Below are 20,960 nucleotides of genomic sequence, written 5' to 3' on the forward strand. Positions count from 1 at the left end.
TTCACTTCCGAAATGACGAACAGCAAAGAACTGCAACAGTAATTTGCAGTACAGAGAAAATAATCCAAATTGCATACCCACTACTACCTACAAGCCGTGCTTAAATACCCGTTGGGAAAACCTTCCTAGGGTGTACAAAGATAGCTGACGGCCAAACTACCTATGGAAACAATTAAAAATGGGTTCGAGATATATTAAATCAATCGGCCCAATAACAAGGTTTAATTAATTACATTTATTTTATGACGGGGATATCACATTTTGAGGCCATTGTTTCTTCATAGAAAATCTTGCCTAGAAACCTTGTCCTTTTAGATGATCTGTGCTCCTTTGAAATATTAAGTGCTTGACTGCTTGGGAGTCTTTTTTGAGTTCTGAAAAATAATCTTTCCATGACGAAGTGCACACCTAATGACAAACATAGAGTTTCCTTACCATCTTAGAGTTATTGTAAATGGTGCCCTTTTATAATAAAACTTAGCAATGATAATATAAAAAATAACTGAATAAAGCTTGAAACCACTTCCCAATCTTATCATTCCATTTGACCATATCCATCTTGGTATTTTTGTTAAACAGTTGACCTTCCTTTCTTACTATATCTTATTCAAGTGCCTCAATGTAATTTCCCAATTTCTCCCAACTTTTCTTGCACATGGGGAAAATAAATCTAATTTTCACCATGGACCTTCACAAAACACCACTTCTTATTAATGAGTTCAAGGACGCTAGATTCAGCAAGTGTCAATATTACTTCTTGTCAGGATTGAGATTCCTGTCTGTATGTGTCTTATCTACACTTTTCATAGTATATGCACAAGTCATGCTTGCTGATCAGAGCATTTCCAATTATAATACATGATCAAATTGATGCACTGCCATGCATCCAATTACATGCGAAGTCGGCGAAACATGACACTTTTAATTGGGAGTTTGTAAGGTCTTTTCAATAAATCCAAATTCCTTATGCATTGCAGTTACTGACATCCATGTCACCTCGTTTTTCATAAGTTTCACATTTAGATGTACTTCAACAATGGGCATCTCAATCCAATATCCATATATGATCTACAGGCACCACTAAAACACATCTACACCATTTGTACAGATCTGAACTAATTTTTTAACAAAATGGTTTCAGTGGTTCTCAAGAAAGTCACTACAAGCATGAAGATAAAAAATGGGTGCTGTGTTAGGGTATGTTTGAGAGCACTTCATCGACTCATTTCTTTAGAGCCTCCTTGCATAACCAACTAGCACAGATTCTGCAATCATTTTGTTTCTTTCCTCAAATTTGTGGCATATTTCCAAGCAGTTCTCTGCCTGTGTGTATGCTTCCATGTTTTCCAATGCATGCTGCAACCATTGTATCCATGGGGTCACGTTTAATTGCTTTTTCTATAACAGTTCACATATCTTGTTTTGGACTTCTTTGAGGTTCGTGAGAAGACGATGGTGGCAAAGGTTGTAAATCTGGTTTTAATAGCTTGATTGCTTTTGCTTTGAGGTTTCTAAGCCACTTCAACAAATCTATTTCTTGCACGTTCTGCAATTATTATTAGAATAATATCTACGAATATCTTATTTATTTAATGGTCAATATTGTCTATCTTATAAATATTATTATGTTTCTAATATTCTTTTTTTATCCTTCGTTATTAGAATGTTTTTTAATAATGTCCTTTTCCAATCTATTTAATGAGCGTCTTGCTCATTAAATAATCATCCAATAGTTTACCAAATCATTTGTCTAACATGGTATCAGAGTGGATTTTTAATTTTCTTTTGAAAATTTTTCAGTTCCTATAATTTTTCCTTGGGAAGTTTTTTTGCTATATTTGTCAAAGCAATCTTTTTTTTCTCTTGAGAAATTTGCGGGTCTGTTATAAGGGAAATACTCTTCCCTACCCACTTTCATCTACAATCTGTGTAGAGTTTTTTTGGATCTATTGGTGATTTCTTCAAATGGATCAAATGTTTTTTTTGCTCATTTTTTCTCTTTGATTGATCTACTTTGACCATAATCTTTGTTTTTTTTTTACACTTGTAGACACCATGCGCTCAAGTCATGGCTCTCCTTTTGCATTAAGTGGCTCAGTTTTTTCGTATAAAACACATCTTGCGATCTCTTTTTTTACATCTTTAGCTCACATTTTGGTATTTTTTTGCCACAACGAGATTCATTTTCCTTTTTTGCTCTCTGTTTTTCATCTTTGCAACCCTTTTTTCTTAAATACAATCATTTTTCTTGGTCATCCTCTTGCTCCACGACCACTGCGACTTTGTTTTGGTCATTTTTTCTATGAAGAAAAATTTGCAAATCAAAATTCTGCTACTGATAGGATCTGGCTTCATGTCCGCCTAGGGTTTCTGCAACTTTTGACTAGGGTTTTGACCTGTTAGATCAAGTTGGAATCAATTTTTAAAAAGAATTGTTGGTGGGATTTTTGAGATTTCAATTGGGTTGCCTTCATTTTTTCTAGGTGTCTTAGTTTCTATGCCTCAAATTTTGTGCTATTGAATTCACACCAAAACATGTGCATGTATCTGTCTCTATAATTAGTACATTCAAATTTTTGTATTCAACCATCTCATTTTTTTTTTGTTTTTTGTGCTTCAAAAAGCGTCCAATTGCATCTTTGAGTAACATTTTGTTGGAAGGTAGTCAAAAATTCAATGGCAATAACTACAATACCTGGAAGGATCGTATGATGACAATTTTTGACTATAGATGTGTTGAAAAAATTGTGTTGGGCAGAACTAATCGCCTTGAGGAAGCAAGCAAAGATAAGATAAGATAAAATATTAATGTCCAATAAGAGACCACAAACGGGCCTAAGGGATTGAAAGTACAAACAAAGGCTAGCAGGCAATGAGACTGCCAAATAGTGTTTGAGAGAAAAAGAAACCAACAGAGCAAGAGGCGGAGACAAAGAAACAACACCACAAAAGAGACCACAAAACCGTGAAACAACTAGTGGTTCACAGTCGTCGAAAAGTAGCTCGAAACCGAAAGATAATTGTCCATGTGCGGAGAAGTCCAAACTAGTTGCTAAAGAGAGGAGGACCACTGCTGTGAAGGGGCATGTGCATGTGATCTCAATGCGGTCTCATCGATCTGGTGTGAGTAATAGTGGATGGGCTCCCAAATCCAAAGGGGTATAACATTGGTAGAGTGAGATCTCGAAGACAAAAAGCCTCTTGGAGATAGAGTGCAAGGCATCGTTGATCAACATACATGAAGGAGAACAAGGACCTACACTCTCTGAATAAACAATGGAATCTCCTCCGAATCTCATAGTAGATTAGGCAAGAGATTAGGAAATGGATCTTTGTCTCAGCCACACCCATGTCACAATAGTGACAAATCTGCTCATCTCTGTTGGTCTGGTGATTTGTCTAGATATGGAGTCAGTGAGAGCCAACTTTGAAACAACCTAACATGATACGTAAGGCATGGGACCACAGGTGGGAAGAATAGTAAGTTCGAACAATAATGTTATCCTAAATGTCAATATAGTGCTTTGCATAGAAGGCCATACGAGGGCAGAAGCCCCCCGACAGGTCGACCCAAGTCATGTGAATATACTTGTTGTAGATGTCCATCCTGGGAATCTCATTCAACTCTGACTGAAGGGGAAGGAGATGAGTAGGAGCGTCCAGGGAATACTAAAAGGGAGGAAAGTGGTCAATATCGATACCCAAGGAGTTGAGGAGACTAGAAGCCTGAGTGTACCAACATCGAACAGGACCATTAGGGTCCGAGGCTGCAATTGAAGCTGAGGAACAGTGGGCCAAGTAAGAATAATGATATTTTCCATCAATAGAGTCTGCAAAGCCCCTGAGTCTATGAAGTAACCGAACCAAATCAAAGATTGTGCAAAGTTTGAAGGGGTGAGCCCTGAAATCGGCCAAGACAGTATTGGTAGGAGTAGTTGGCTGACAACGATTGAAATGTCGAAGAAGAAGAGTCTGAACTCTCTCCATTGAAGCTCAGTTAGTGGCCAATAGGTAGGGCCCCCAAATAGTCGAGCTATAAAGGACAATAGGTCTAACCAAGGAGTCTAAGATAGACATCTTAGTTGTGGTATCTTGGAAATGGTGTTTGAAGCACTGTCTCTCAAGCAAAGCTAGTGAATCAACCCCTTATTGACCCGTAGTGTTATGGTCGGTCTCAAACTGAAATGTGGCCCAGAAAACTGATAATTGAAATTTGATAAGTACCTCACAAATCAAGGTTTCCAGAGGAGCCTTTTTGACTTAAATTTGAATGTCAAAGAGAAATGAATGTTGTTGCTGACCCGTTATTGAGGACACCTCACTTGTGCTCCATTGGAGAGATTATACAAAGGACTAATAGGCCTTCGAAATCACTAATGGTAACAATGCATCATGACAACTAGAGGTACTTTGTTGTGAACAAGATTATCATTTATAATGGGAGAATTCCTTTTGGTACAAGGATTAGAGATGCATCATGACAATTATAGGTACTTTGTTGTGAACAAGATTATCATTTATAATGGGAGAATTCCTTTTGGTACTAGGATTGGAGATGAAGAAGATATTGAGTGCCTTTTGTGATGTTCCCATGGTTGGATACCCTAGGATACTTCAAGACTTGGGGACAAATTTGAGAGTGTTTCACATGGAAGAGCTATTACCATATTTCCAGAATTATGAGATATTCATTGTTGTTGTTAAAGAATGACACGAGACTTGCTGTCATCATATATTGATGTATATTGCTTGGCGCGAGGCATTGGAAATAGAGTATGTTCCAAAATTACATTTATTGCAATTGAAAACTTGAGTTTGTTAAGTTATTTATTAGTTAGCATTCATAAGTTGTTCCATTCTTCTGTATTTATTTTCAATATATGAAAAAACTACATAAAAATAAAAAATTGCAAAACTACAAACAAATTTGAAAAGTCAAAACCTTGCAAAATTATTCAGAATAGGGTGGTATATATTAGAGTTAAATCTCTCAAATTTTGTTTCTTTCTTCCGTAGATTTACTTCTATTTCTAATGGCCACTTTTCTCCTATGTTTCCATACTCTCTTTGTTCAATATGAATCTCTCTCTCTCTCTCGCTCCCTCCGTCCCTCCCTCCCTCTCCCTCTCCCTCTCCCTCTCCCCCCCCCCCCCCCCCCCCCCCCCTCATTAGAATGTTTCTATTTCTCTTTGTTTGTTATAGAAAAATTCTTGTCTATACTTGTATATATAGATCATTTATGATCTTTGTTTAATAACACATTCATTGTTTTACCATAATATGGTATCAAAGGTATTTTTTTCAGAAAATAATAATCTCATTATTGAAATTTTGTGAGTTATTTTTCGAAATAGGGTTTTGAAAATCTTTAATTTTTTTCATAAAATTTTCAAAAATCTTTGCCTGGGTGTTTAAACTTGCAGGAATTTGTGCCTTTTCTAAATCTGTTTAGGGTTCTTTTGAGCTCCAAATCGGAGGCCATTTTTCTGTATTAGTTGTAGTTTTTGTAGGGTCCGAGTGCCATTTTTTTTTTCAGGGGCCTTTCTTGGTGTGATTTCCCTCCATTTTGGCTCATGTTTTTAATTCTTTGGTTGCGATTTTTTGTAGCGCTTGGTTTGGGGTTTGCTACATCTCTAACTTGCGTCTGTTTTGACGCAATTCTCAACCCTATTTGATGCGATTTTTAGTGTTCTTGGGTCACAACTTTGAATATTGCATGGTCCATGTTTTGCAAATTCTTCTCCACTTTTTCACTTGGTTGGTTTTTGTTGGTAGTGACCTGTTTTTTCTGCTACTATCTGAGCTGTCATGGCCGCCTTTGGTTCTTGCACTTTCGACTAGGGTTTTTACCCTTCAGATCAAGTCGAAATTTTATTTTGATTGCAAATTCAAACTTGTTTTTTCCATATCTCAACTAAGTTGGTCTTTATTTTTTTGGGTGCATCGTTTTTTGTGCCTCAATTTTTGGGCCAGCGGATTCAGAATCTAATTTTAGATTCTTTCTAGGTTTTTCGTTCTCTTTTGTGGCGTCCTTTCATTTTTTCTTGGTCTCCCGCCAATCTGCCTCAAAGTTCGTGCCTTTTCGAATATTCACGATTTTTTGCATAAAAAACGTGTCATGACATCTCTCACGAAACTTCTCTTGGAAGGCAGTTAGGGATTCAACGGAAAGAACTACAACACCTATAAGTAGAAAATGATGATGATCTTGGAGTATTGTCGCCTTGAGCCTCTTCTTCTGGGTATTGACACTCATCCTACCATAGGCAATACTACCACATACCAATAGTGCAAAACATATAGAGCGGATTCCCTTGCCAAGTTTTTTATTGTTTGGAAGTTAGATTGACTATTAAGGGAGGGTATTAGAGTTAAATCTTTCTAATTTTGTTTCTCTCTTTTGTAGATTTACTTTTTATTTCTAATAGTCACTCTTGTTCTATGTTTCCATACTCTCTCTTTGTTCATTATGGAAACTTTCTCTCTCTTCAGAATGTTTCTATTTCTCTCTCTTTGTTCGTTATAGAAACATTCTTGTGTATACTTGTATATATAGATCATTTATGATCTTTGTTTAATGACACATTCATTATTTTACCATAATAGGATATTACAACAGGAGGGTATAATATCTGTTGCATATTCTTTAATAATTGATTTTCTTCCCACTATACTTTATTATGCTTTGACTTTAAATTTTGTTGATGTCAGTTTTGTACCACTACATAACATATAGGAAGTGAATACTTCATATAGAATATCAAACACTCAACCCCTTCTTGAAAAGTAAATACTCACGAAGAACATGAGAAAACTCCAAGGTTCCTTACACTTGTGGATATTAACTCAATTATATTAATGTAATTTGCTGGTTAATCATGTAGGCGGGCTTATGTTATTCATTCAGAGATGTTGGACTTTCTTCTTGATTGAACTCCAACTACTAAACTATTTGCTGCTTTACCTCTACTCCTATGAATGGAAAGATTAGCAAATGGATGGGGATCAAATCTAATGAAAGCTTACCAGCAGCTCTACCTTCATAGATGCAATGATTCAAGGGAAAAAAACTAGATTACCATGCAAGACTTCCTAGCCATCTGCTAGGATGCTAGTGCCATAGTTTATAGATCCCTATCAAACATCCACTAATATCACCATACAACTATTCATGTACTCTTACTTAACATTCTTGAAATAAAATCTACTTTAACAACTTCAATGAAATTTAACTCTAACTATTGGAAGTAGAAACCATACAATAACACCAAGTGTTCTTATCACCATGCAAGTCACAACAATGATAAGAGAAACAATTTTGGTATTATCTTAAGCAACAATTTTCTTCAACCTTTTACAAATTAGAGCAAATGGCCTTATATAGATTCGAAAATTACAACCAACAGTAGAGATTAAGAGGCAAAATCAATGATCTAGATTAAACCCCATAAACTCTAATTAGGGTTGCCACCGTAGCGACCAATGAGAAGATGCCACCTCATCAATGGACCAATGAAAAAAAGGAAAAGTAGCAACCAATGAGAAGGCACCAAAATGGTAGCCAATCAGAATCAGACACCTATCCTACCCAAAAGAAAGGAGAAATTGCCACTTGGGCTTACATCAAATGATCTTCTACTATAATTCTACCCTTTTCTTTTATCTTCTTAGCCAAGCAATGAACTTGGCTAGCCTGTCGTTGACTTCCTTCATGGGAGGGCAAGGGGTGTGCTTCATCTTGAGCTTAGCTGAATTCATCATGTTGCTCGCTGCTTGCAGTGTTTTCTCATGATTCTTCTCATATTCCTTCGTATATCCAATAAAGACAATGAGGGAATCAAGGGTGCCCAAATGCTTCTTCTTGATGGCAACCTTCTCCAACTCATCCAATCTTGATCCAAACTCTGTCTCATTGACGTTCCCCTCTTTGATATCTTCAAAATCAAGTGCAACCCTAACATCGCCCAACATGGTTGAAATGGAGGTGTCAACGCCTGGGCTATGTTGTGCAATCTCATTCCGTATCTCTTCAAGTATCCTCAATCTGATGATCAAGGCAACATACCAAGACTCCACCGTGCTCATTCCTCCTTCATCCACCAACTTGGTTCTCTCCACATATCTCTCCAGTAGCCCAATAAGTGCCCCTAGCTTGGGAATGGCTAAGTCCTTGACTGGAAGGAAATCCTTCCACTCTGCTTCAAATGTTCTGAATTTGTCTCTAATAGCCACTAATGACCTGAATGTCGAGATAAAGGAAGGCAAGAAGTTTCACCCAATTTGAATTACATCATTGATCCAATCTTTGATTTCGTGTAGCTAAGCCGATATTTCTTCTATGTTGCTCCTGTTGTCTTGTGGAAGGGCTACCTGATGCAACTGTTGGATAGGTTGGCAATCTCTCCAATATTTGTTTTCAGCCTCCAACTTCACAATTCTCTCGTTTGCCTTCCTCAGTCTTTCTCTAATTGAGACCATGCCTTCCTGGATCTCCTCACATTCCATGTCATCCATGATTCTTTCCAAGTTATGCTCTACTATCTCATACTCTTGGGCTACAATCTCATCCACTGCCTTGCTAACCTGGGTATAGCAATCTGAACTTTTTGGTAGCCCTCATCATTGCTCCTGATTAGCTTTGCCACTGTTTTTGCACTTTGTTTTTATTTCTCATTGCCTTCCTTTTCCACTAACTCTTGAATATCTTCAACTGTTTCGACAGTCACCACCTCGCCTTTTGGCATAAGCATTTGCCTTAACCATAGTGGTGCAGTGCATCTCCCCAAATCTGGATTCGGTTCGACTAGCAAAGCATCACCAACGGCCTTAGGGGCTTGGCTTATTTCCTCAATATCAATTGGCCTATCCTCCTCTTCACTAGCGACTGTCATATTATCTCCATATTGGTCCTCCGAGAGAGAAGAGTATTCGGCACTATCACTGTAACCACTTGATTCCGAATTAGAGCTTACCTCTACTGAGACCCTTTGTCCACTTGTATTAACCTCTTGGCCCTTAGGCTCAATTAAGCTCTCCTTTGATGGTGCTGCATTCTGTCTCTTTGTTGGAGGCTTCTAATGTTCTTTACTTCTCTCAACCTCCAAATTTCTCTTCTTGCTCTTAACTACTCTTTGTTGCCGACTACTACCCCCACCTTTCTATCTGACTGACTTTGCTAGACCTTCTTTCTCTAGTTTCATCTTCTCATAAGTAAGACGTACCTTTCGACTTTGTAATTGCCTTAACTTCTCATTTGCCACGACTTGGTGTGTAGATCAACTGTCCTTGTAACTGCCTCTAAGGAAGGATCCTGATGATCATCCCAATCCACTGGACCCAATTTTGTTCCATCCACTGTATCATAATCTTCTCTTAGTACATTTTAATCATCTTCTAGTTGATCAGGAATATCAAGGCCTCTCCATCTAATTGCCCTTATCATACCTACTGACAATTTTGAGAAAGCTAGCTTTCTCACATGAAAGTCATCCTGTACATTGGCCCAAAAATCTTCTATAGTAGGAATATGTTTGAATGTGTTTTCATGAGATGCCTTGATAAGACTATTAGGATCAAATCCTTGCCTTGCTCTATACCATCCTAGATGATACCATTCTAACTCCTCTGTAGCTGCAAAGGTGACAGGATTGGGGCAAGTATCATTGCCTATTCCAAATGATAAGGTAATCCTTGTCTCACGTTTAAGTTTCATCATCTTGTCATAATGCTCAAGTTGCCTAGCCAACTCCATCAAAACTATCCTGTCGAGTGGGTACCTTGGTAGTCTCTTGGGACAAACTGTACTCCCTGCTACTATAATATATGTGAATTGCGGAAATTGGATGAACCAACTCTCATACTTCTTAACTTTTGCTTCCGCTTCCGATGATAGCCTCCTAGCATGTTTCCATTGTAATATTCTCACCGTCTTCATGGAAAAGGTGTCATAACACATCTTATAATCTTTGGTGTTGTGCAAATGAATTTGTGGATAGCACTCATGCACTAAACATTGCCTCGACCCACTGCCAATCACTCCTAAGGTCTTAAGTCCAGGATTTTCATATAGTCTCGCAATCAGATAGAAAAGATAGGATCCCATGTAGAATTTCTTTTGAATTTGTATCATCCTTAGTTGCAACTCTAAATTTTCACTTATAATTCTAGCCCAATCAAATTTTCTCTTTCCATTTTCAATATCATAAATAAAATAGTACATCTAGTTCTCGAATTGCATACTTTGAGCCATGCCCATGATCCAAGTGAGAAGCACAATAAGGTCGGCTTATTCTAATTTGAAATCTGACTTGGTGACCTTTGACGACTTGGTAACTCCCTTCTTGCCTTCATGTAACCAATTCTACTTTAAATGAATGAAGTAGGCCTCCTGATTATCTTGAAAGAATTTGGTTGCTTGATCCATCATTACCATTGTCATGTCTTTATGTTGGGGACTATTGAATACTTCGACCACTTGTCCGCTGATGTTAGCCAACACTCTCTTCCCTTCATCAAAAGTGATGGACTTGGTCACGATATCAAATCGGGATGCACACTCCATTATCAATTCCCAACAAGGCAAGGTAGGAGGGAAAGCCGCTGCGCGTACAATTCCGCTCGTTTAGATCTTCCTCGCCATTGGGGATTGTCCTTCCTTCAATCTATCCTTTAATTGTACCATGTTCACTATGTCAATATTGGTATCACTTATTCGCCTCACTTTCAAGAAGAAGGTAGTCTTAGGCATCATGTCTTCCTTGTCTTTTTTTTGTATTCGTTCCCTTTGGGTTCTTGCTTGTGCTAACATCCACCATCCTAAACACTTATTTTTGGCCCTTCGTTCTAAATGATATGGACTACACTTATCAATCTCCAACCTTCTTTCTATCGATGAAATCTAGTTTATTTCTATCTCTCCAAGTCCTATCTCTACACTTATCAATCTCCAACCTTCTTTCTATCGATGAAATCTAGTTTATTTCTACCTCTCCAAGTCCTATCTCTACACTTATCAATCTCCAAACGTCAATCCTAGGGGTGAGACTAACACTTATTTCTGCCTCTTCGTTACCTTACGATGGACTACACTTATATCTCCCAACTTCAATCATAGGGTGGTCTAGCTTATTTCTGCCTCTCCAAGTGTCCTATCATGAAATCTACACTTATATCTCCCAACTTCATCCTATCAATGCAAATGATGAAGTGGTGGATGAATAGTGCAAGAAGAATATAAGGGAAATGAACCAAGCAAGAACAAGGAATAAAATCCTCCTTTAGAACCAATCTTCATCACTAAAAATGAATAAGAATCTTACCTTAAATCTGCCTTCTACCAACAATTAGGCCTTGTCAAATTCAGATTTGATCTCAAAAATTTCAATCCTCCTCCAAAATGTGATGCCCTAGCAAATGAATTGCTTGCAAAAATCTGCCCGTTTCACCAAATTTCGACCTCCTTGCCAAAATCGTCCAACAAATGCAAAAAAATCAGACCCCAAATTGTCTTGCCTCCACCCCAAACAATATCGCCATAGCTGGAGGAAGAATTTGCTGCCAAAGAAGGAAATCTTAGAACTCAAAAAAAAAAATCACTCAATCTCACAAAAATCGGATTTGCTCCTCCAAATCACCCTAGGGCAGAAATCACCCAATCTGGAGGAAGAAAATCGTTGCCGAAGAATGGAAAATCTGACCCCAAAAATCGCTGCTAAGGAAGAATTTGCCCAGCTGGAGGAGAAATTTGCACAATTAAGGAAGAGGAGATGAAATGGATGAGGAAATAAGAGGGGGAAAGCCCCTTCTTATATCATCTAGTTGATCTCTAGAGTGGGCTGACCTGCTTGGAGGGAAACTAAAATTAAGTTAAACCTCCAAAGATGGCGGAGTTTTAAATAAAACATGAAAATAACTAAGCCTCATAGCAAAATTGGCCCATTTAATTGCCAATGTGATCCATAATTGCAAAATAGAAACAAGATAAACCTAGGAGATGTCAAAATTTTCATTTAACAACGTTTTGGTAATTAAAATATCATTAAAATCGAATCTAGCAAGCCAAAATCAATTTTCAATTTCAAATTACCAATTTCCTTTAACATTTCTAAAATCCCCGAGGCAAAATTTCAACCAAATTAATGAGAATATGTAATTTAATCCAATTTGAATTTTGTACTACAATTTCAAATTTTTAACAAAATAAATCCTTTTCTTGGCAATCGAAATTCAAACTCTAAATCCAATTTCACTATCAACATTTCTTTTCACCAAAAAATTTCATGATTTCCAAAATAACTAAATCTAACAAATTCATTTTGAAAATGCTCAAGCTTATATGATTATATCAAATTTTCAAAATTCGCCTAAGTCCAAAATTTGCAAATTTGTCCTGCCAGATATTATTTTAACCATCGATAAAATGTTGTTGTTGAATTCTGCTTGGTCTAAGGACAAAATTACATGTTTTGGAAAATCTAGTTTCACACCAGGTAAAAAAAAAACCAAATACCCTTCTGGTCTGAAGGCGTCCAAGGTGTAAAAATTGTCAATTCAAAAATCTCTGGACCACTCCAAATCTAGCTAAGGCAACTGAAAAATTCCCAACACTCGCGAAAATTGCCAAGGCTTGCCCGAAAAAGGGGGTCCCCAAAATTTTCGGGGCAATGGTGTGAAAACCTCACAACAAATTTCTGGTTTGATAATTTGACAGTGCTTAATGTTTTTGAGAAATTCTTAAAATATTTTTTGCAAGTTGTGATTGCATCTGTTATGATCAACCTCCAAATTCTGTCCTAACTTCTTTTTTCTATTATTAGATGTGTGCTTTGTAGGAAAAGTAAAACTATTAGCTTGTCATTAGTGGTTTTGAAGTGTGGAAACTTCTTCCTAATTTCAAAGGAACTCAATATTGAATGTGATATCAAAGTTTTATGACCCAGCATGGTGCTAATTGTCTTTGAATTATCTTCTCAACATGTTTTCATTTTTTCTTGCATAATGTGTTTCCTTATGATCTTGCATCAATTTGGAAACATTTTCAGATTGTGGGTTCTATATTCAAATACCTTTGCATAGTTTTTTGCTCATCAAATCCATTTTTGTGGTCTACCCGCTATACAATGCCATACATTATTATCCACCTGAAATTTTGTCTATTTTAATCTCATTTTGCTTTGCAATTCCTGTTGCCAATCCTGTGCAGGAAGGATTTCTGGAGGGAAATCCTTCTCAAGCAATTAAATTATATTTTTTATTTTGTTGTAATGGCTACATTTGAACAAATGTTAATTGCAAATACTTGTTTTTTTTCCCACGCTTGTTCCTTATATTTTTGGCAGCACAGTACTCAAATGTATTCCCTGTACATTACATTCTCTGTAATATGTGTTCTGCACTCTGGAGCACAATTTGGTATTCTTCATTCCATTGAATTAACATCTAGCTTTGGGTTGGATGTTTCAAAATGTATTTTTTAACTGAGAAGAAAGGCATATGAAGCATCTTTTTGCTTATTTCAGGCATTGGCAGCATTGGGGTTGAAAACAGGTGGTACCTGTCAGCAACGTGCAGAGAGGCTCTTTTTGACAAAGGTATCCTTAACATGCTTTAGAATGTTTTGAAAGTTTTCAATAGAAAATAATCAATTATGTGTCCGGACTAAATATCTTTAATCTGGTTTGGAATCTTGTGGGTCATGAAGCCAAAGTCAGGATGATAGTGAAGTATGTGAGGGTAATTAGTCGTCTTGTGGGGTAGTTTCTTTTAAACTTTGGTTTTTTGATTCTCCATTGATAGCGGAAAGTTCATTTTTATATTCAAAATTTGTAGATAACTTATATGAAATAATATGAAATATATATATTCATTGACCATCTAAGAATTTTTTTCCTCTAAATAAATGTGAACAAACACTCTCTTCAAAATATGCATGGTGTAATATTTTGTGCCAAGTCTGCTTACATGGAGGCTTTATCCTTAAGAATATAAGATACATATGCATGCTTTGTTCTCTTTACCATTGCCTTTTAGGTTTTAGAAAGAATTTAATATACAACCTGTTTACAGTTTATTCCCATCTGTATGTCAAAGTTGGATACTTGTACGTGCTTAATCTTTTTCTCTTTTACAAATTCAGGAGTTATATTGTCTATATTATTTACAAGAAACGACATTATAGGTTTAATCATACTATTTATTTTTTCAACTGGTGGTATTCATGATATGCCACCTTGCTGGTATTATTGTAATGGCCTGTACTTGGCAGTCTCACTGGCTGACAACTGTCATCGATGAAGTAAACTGTAATTTTAAAAACAATTGTATGGACTTGAGAAATCAACCTTAAAAGATTTTTGATTTCTACTAGTAGCAGTATAATATTTTCCCCTTGCGGGTAGTATCTTGACATATTGAACTTTGCAGTCACATTGGCAGATTTTGTTGATTCCCTCATATTAATATATATGCTTTTGCTTCTTTGGAGACTAGTGACCAACCTAAAATACTTTAGTAGTTTTCTCGTTTGCTTCATCTACAGCTTTAGATGTGTGTAATATCATATGATGCATGGATGGATGGCAAGAATAAGAACACCTTTCTAAATCCATTACTCATGTCTCTATTTAATGGTCCTATTGAATGCCTCTACCATTATTGTAAAACTTATTGTTCTTTATTATCTTATTTTTTATTAACCAAAAAAATTGAGTGGTTTATAGTATGGATTTAAAAAACAAGAAATATCTAAAAACATAATTTTTTTTGAAATAAAAATATAAATTTTTGATCCTCCAATAAAGTTAAAAATGTGGAGAACTTGTGCAACATGTTGGATGAGGTGGTCTGTGTATAATGCAGTTGCATATGTGGCAACTGACTAACTTTAACAAGCCAGGTATTCGACATTAATATGGAACCCTAGTTGTTGCTTATTGTGTTGACTTGCTCCTTCAAGACACATGGAAACTAAGCTAGGCAAGGATGTGGTTGAAGATAATAATTTTTACAAAGTACATCTACAATCACTCATTGGTCCTGAAATTTAGGAGAGAGCAAACTGATGGTAAGGATCTTGTGTGATCATGTGTCACTTGCCACTAATTTCCTCACCTCGTCGAGCATATTAGCTACATTGCACAACCTGAAATGGATGTTCATGAGTGAATTATGGTTGGAGAGTCTTCATAGTAGGCAACTTGAAGTAGAGAAGGTTGTAAATACCGTTTTTGATGATAGATTTGCCAAAATCAGTGTATGGTTTTTAAGGAAATTTTTGATGGTAGAATTGTCAAATCAGTGTGTGCATGTGTGTTTTTTACCTTACCATTCTTTTGTTCATTTTGCTTGTTCCACCCTTCATGCAAATTATTTCTCTCGTGGATTGGTTTTTCTAATGTAAAAGGGTTGGTCTCTTCCAAAAATTCATGTTTTACCTTTATCAAAAACAAATATTCAAGTACATATCTAGGCTTGCCTCTCTCTATATAAGGTCTTTGGAAGTTGATGTTGGACAAAATCCAAAATAAGATTTTTTCCTAAAAAGTGAATGATCATTGCTAGAGGCAGGAATACATTAATTAAGGTCTTTCAATCGGCTAGCTTGATGATATTATGTCTATTTTTCATATTCTAGTAATGAGTCCTTAGGTAGATCACCGGTTTTATAATTAGCATTACCTTCTTTAGAAAAATCTGTGTAAATGATGTTGAGAGATATCATTCTCAAGGCACATTTTCTCTTTAGTGGAGTTTTGATTTAAGTGGAATATGCTCCTTTGGAATGATTTCTCCTGTCATCTTTTACATTGAGTAAACTTTATAGTAATTATGATAAGTATAAAATTATAAATATTGTAAAGAATTCAAATCAGAAAGATAATGATAATTAGTAACTATAAAATATACAATTATAATGAGAATACTAATTAAGAGGTCTTATTAAAAGTTCATAATGGTTGCAGAAGGTAGACTAAACTTCATAGTATATAGTCTCTAGTATTATATTATCTAATATAATATCAAAAACTATAATAATGGTAAAATAATTATATTGATGGTTGAATGCCTAAGCAAAAAAATGATGAGAGCAATTGGAAGGAGCTGTTAGAAGGAAGTTACAGGGAGGTTAATAGATGTCCGGACATGGGGAGATCGGGAAGATTGAGAAGCGCCGCGTTCACCCTTAGGTCAAATTTTTGCTCCATGGAGGCCACCTAGAAGGACCTAGATGACAATACCCTTTGTTAATAGGAGACTTGAGTTTGGCCCTTGTAGGTGAGATGGCTTTGTGCCATTTTGGGCAGAAAGAGGAAGAGATTTGATAGGGAACGAAGTTGTAAATAGAAAATTACAAGAGAAAGAAGAGTCGGACTAGAATAAAGTGGCGAAAAAGATGTGGAAGCCAAAGAGTCAACCCAATCTTGAAGGACATGCGAAGGAAGGTACCAAAGATCAGGTGAAAAAGCTATGTAATATCCCTGGAAAGTCAGCAATTGTGTCCATTACTATCTATAGGGAATGCTGGGATGTGTCTCTGTGTCTTGGGTCAACGAGAAAGGATTTTTCATGAAGTGGGTGAGAAAATGACCAACAATTGCAAAATTCAAAAAATGGTGCGAGGAAATGTGGTCTTTCAAGGTAGAACTCAAAGCCCTACCTAATGCTTTCTTTCTAGTTATTTGTGAAATGGGCCAGGCAAACCAATGGGTACTGAGTAATGGTCCACACTTGATGGGTGGGAAAGGTTTTTTTATTAAAGATTGGGAAGCAAATTTCAACTTGTTGACAACCCAAGTGGAAGAGGTACCAGTTTGAATTAGGTTGTACACTCTACCATTTGAATACTGGGATGTAGAGAATTAGAGAGGATAGGGGACACATTGGGAAGGTTCTTGAAGGTTGGTGAAAGGGTGGAAAATAAGGATTTTGGCATGTATGCGAGCGTGTGTACCTGTTGGTTTCTTTGTTTCCCCCTTCCCAAATATATTAACCTAGTGTTAGATGCTGGGGTTTTTGAGCAAGTTGAAGAGGAAGGAGTGGAATGTTGCAGAGCCTGCAAGAACCAGGGGCATATAGACTGGGAGTGCTTGAAAGGAGAGAGAAGGAAAATGTGTGCTTTCAATGCCATTATCCAAAAAATCATTCACATGGAAGGGAATGAGGATTAGTTTAAGTAACAGGCAGTTCCACAAATGGGAAACTTGGGGCAAGTATCAAGAATCTGTAGATTAACAATTATGATGTTAATATGGAAAATGCCATGTCACTCCTAGGGAATCCCCAACAACCTGACATGAATTTGGAAAGGCAAACATGTGGCAGAGAAAGGGATAATTTGAGTAAGGACTCTATTGAGAAAGTGGAATCAAGTGGAGATAAAGAGTTTTGGTGCAAGACCTAGGGAAAGTTCTCAAATGAAGGGCTCAGAAGAAAGTCCAGATTTGTCGCAGAGTTATATTAGCTAGGTTCCAACAACCATTTTTTAGCAGGAATAGGACTGGGAGCTTTGTAATGATACTGGAGTGTATACCAAAATAAAGGAACCATGCATAGAGGAGGATGTCGTGTAGGACACTATGGAACCAAAAGGATTGCCTTCTGAGTTGACCATGCAAATGGATGTTCTTCACTCCCTGCTCTAAACCCAAATGAGGAGGAGATTGGAGAAACATGGCAATAATACTTGGGTTTAATGGTTTAGCTAGACTCTAGGTAAACCCTTGTACCCTACTAGCAAGCCAAGCTTTATTGGGTTTAAGAGCAGTGGGGATGAGGCTGATGCACCAGTATTGGAGCAAATTGGTGAGGTGAGAAATGATGAACATCTTGAGCGCACATTTTCCAAACTCTTTCCTTCCCTGGGGCAGCAGGGAGTGGAACTTTCATGGTCTGATGGGGATTTGATCTCCGAAGAGGGAGATACATTGGAGAAAACAACAACATGCCAAACACATATAAAGTCTCAAAAGATCAAAAATTGGGGAGAAGCTTAAGAGGGAACCAAAAACAAAGAAGTTCAAATGGAAATGGCTGGTAGTGCCTAAGGTCAGATGAAGCTATGTTCCAGGAAGGACATTACGCTTTTCAAGGAGCCATGAAGATCCTTTCGTGGAATATCAGGGGCTGCAATGCCTCTGACAAGAGGCGACTGATCAAATGCTGTATTGATTAGGAAAAGCCAAATAATGTTATATTGCAGGAAACGAAAATGACTAGTATGAAATTTCTTTTGTTTCTTAGATCTTGGAAGTGTGGATGCTGCTAGGGCATCAGGTGGACTTGCAGTCTTATGGAACCTACAAAAACTTGTTGTTTCAGAATGAAAGAAAGAAGCAAATTGGATGATGGTTCATGTTTATATGGTGAACGAAACCAAGAGTCTTTTCTTACTGAATGTGTCTGGACCAGGTCAAAAGTGGGAGATATGGAATCAGATTTGCCTGGAATCTATCGTTCAAGAACTTGTTATTGTTGAGGGGGATTTCAATGCCACAAGGTGGAATTCAGAGAAGGTTAGTGGCCGTTAGTTTCTTCGTAAAGTGAAAGTGGACTTCAGTCTATTTGGTATCAGAGTGAGGTTAGCTCTCTGTATAGCCATATTTATAATAACCATCTCTTGTTCATTTTTGTTACCCAATCTTTCATCTTGTTATATCAGCTCTGAATGTTCTAAGAATATTCTTACATGCTGTTAATTCCTTTGTAAGTACTGTTTGCGCCATGATAGGCATTTGTAGGGCAGAATTGTGAATTTCAGCTTAGTGGATTATTATCATGGACAAATCGTCAGATGCTGGACAAGTTGAGAAGACTTTCAGCAATGAGCACAATGAACAAGTGAGTTTTACTGATTGCCTTGCTCAAACTAATATTGCTTTTGCTCCTGCATGCTCTTCAAATGGTTCATCTTCTGTATCTTCAATGCATGATGTAGATAGAAATCCATATAGTGGATTTAAAGTTCCTAGTAAGAGTCCAAGTGAGATTTATCCCGATGGCAGAGGTCTAAAGGGTTTAACTCATTATCAATCTAAAAAGCTATGTAAGGTTGCTGAATTACAACATAGGGTGACTAATGGATCTGAAGGCAAACTTCAAATGTTTTCTGCCAAAGAAATTGCCAAGTATAGACATATGGCTCTATCTGATAAAAATGCTTATCAATATATGCATTTGTCTTGGGTTAGAATTGGTATTGAAGGCCACTATAGGAGGGGATTACCCGTAATTATCCTAATGATGCTTAAGGATGGTAGGCATTTACGTACGAGTGATGCTCTTCTTGGCACTGTATGTTATAGTATGGCTAATGGTCCCATTATATTTGATTCGTCATTAAATTTTTCAGTTAGCCTACTAAATGATAATCTTGATGATGTCCTTACCCATAAACTCAAAACCATGAATTTGCTCATGAAGAAGGGATCTATAGACCGTACCCTGCATTTTGTTATTCACTTTCATTTGTTCAATATTACCATGCCCTTTTTGGATGATCCTTGCAGAGGCCTTCTCCTCAATGAGAAGTTTTCTACCATTTGGACCTCTTCCAGTACTACGTCTGAGCTACAAACTCCTCACAATATCAAATGGAAGGATATCCAATTACCCAAAGAATGGTCTGTAGAACTGTTTAATGTAGACCAACAAGAATCCAGGATTGTGCAATTACGAGGCATTTCTGTTCACAAAACCCAAGCTCTGCCATTATTAGTTTTGCTGAATCAGAGGATTCAATGCCCATGCACCCACCTACCAAGAAAAATCACTTAAGCGCCTTACAACATCCCCAGCTTGATAGAAGACAATCCTTGGATCCAGTTTGTTAGCATGCTTCTTATTCAGAAATTGATGACTCTGGATGGCTTCAATGTGATATTTGTCCCTATAGGTTTTGTCTTGGCCATATTCGAATGCCTTCTGCTAAATCTATTTCCATTCCTTATTCTGATCTAGCATTTTTGGAAGCACTTGAATCTGAAATCTCTCATGATGTATTTTATATTCCTGAATTAATTCCTAAATTTTGCAACTTTATACATATTGATGAGCCCCAGAAGTTATATATTCCCCATTGGCCACAACATGCTGCTCCCATAGGAGATGAAATCCCCTTTGGATCTAAGTTGCGTAGTTTGATAAATCATTGCTTGCGTAAACAACTCCTTATATCCAATGATGCTCGTGTTTCCCAACAACTTGTAGAACTCTAACAACAGAAGTTTCGAGCCCAGCAGATGCAACATAACCATGATGTCATTGCTTGCTTAACCCTTCTTGAAAAACAACTATCTGATTCCCACTTTCAGTATTTCCAAGCTGACCTTGCTGCTATGCATGCTGATTATCGTATCTTCAAAGCTAAAGCAGATTCATGGTGGGAAGCACAAAAGAAAGCCAGTTCTAACATCCTACAAACCTTAACTGTGATCTCTAAAAAAGTTTCCCAAAGTCATCCTAACAGTTCCATGTCTTTTCTTTTGGGAGCCACTAGAATGGAAATTGATGAACATTTACGATTTCCTGCTAAACTAATCCATAGAAGAAAAGCACCCCAGTCTCTAAAGGGATGGGATCCAGCACAGGTACCTATAAGAATATTGACACACAATAGCAAGTTCTAATGACCAATATAAAGAATGGAGATGACAGTGGTAATCAGAGTCCATTCCGCAATTTACACAACTTTTAAGGCCGAAACTCTTCCTCTGTTAAATTTTGACTCTTTTGATCCTATCAATAATCTTAGGAGCATTGAGGCGCTTAAGAGCATGGACTCAAAATAATATCAGCACCAATCCTATAGTCCCACCAAGAGAATATATTTTGCAAGCCTTAAATGGAATGACTGGACTGGTTAGAAAAGCATGGGATAGACTGAATATTCAGTATAGGGAAGACCTATTAGCAGTAGGATTGGATGCAGTATGTAATCAGCTTATTCTCATGTTTGTTGGACATAT

At 37.0% G+C, this 20,960-nt stretch overlaps 1 protein-coding gene across 3 annotated transcripts in view; it reads left to right on the forward strand.

The window, feature by feature from the left end:
- The window catches only part of ATO (splicing factor-like protein), a 134,407-nt gene that overhangs the window by 28,484 nt on the left and 84,963 nt on the right, over positions 1–20,960 (forward strand). For all 3 annotated transcript variants that reach the window (XM_089811733.1, XM_089811736.1, XM_089811735.1), the window contains exon 8: positions 13,518–13,589. In XM_089811733.1, the coding sequence (XP_089667859.1) occupies positions 13,518–13,589 (72 nt within the window). The remainder of the gene's footprint in view (positions 1–13,517; positions 13,590–20,960) is intronic.

Source organism: Cupressus sempervirens, chromosome 11, assembly GCF_028749045.1.
Source record: "Cupressus sempervirens isolate cs-2001-9-10 chromosome 11, ASM2874904v1, whole genome shotgun sequence".
NCBI classification, from domain to species: Eukaryota; Viridiplantae; Streptophyta; class Pinopsida; order Cupressales; family Cupressaceae; genus Cupressus; species Cupressus sempervirens.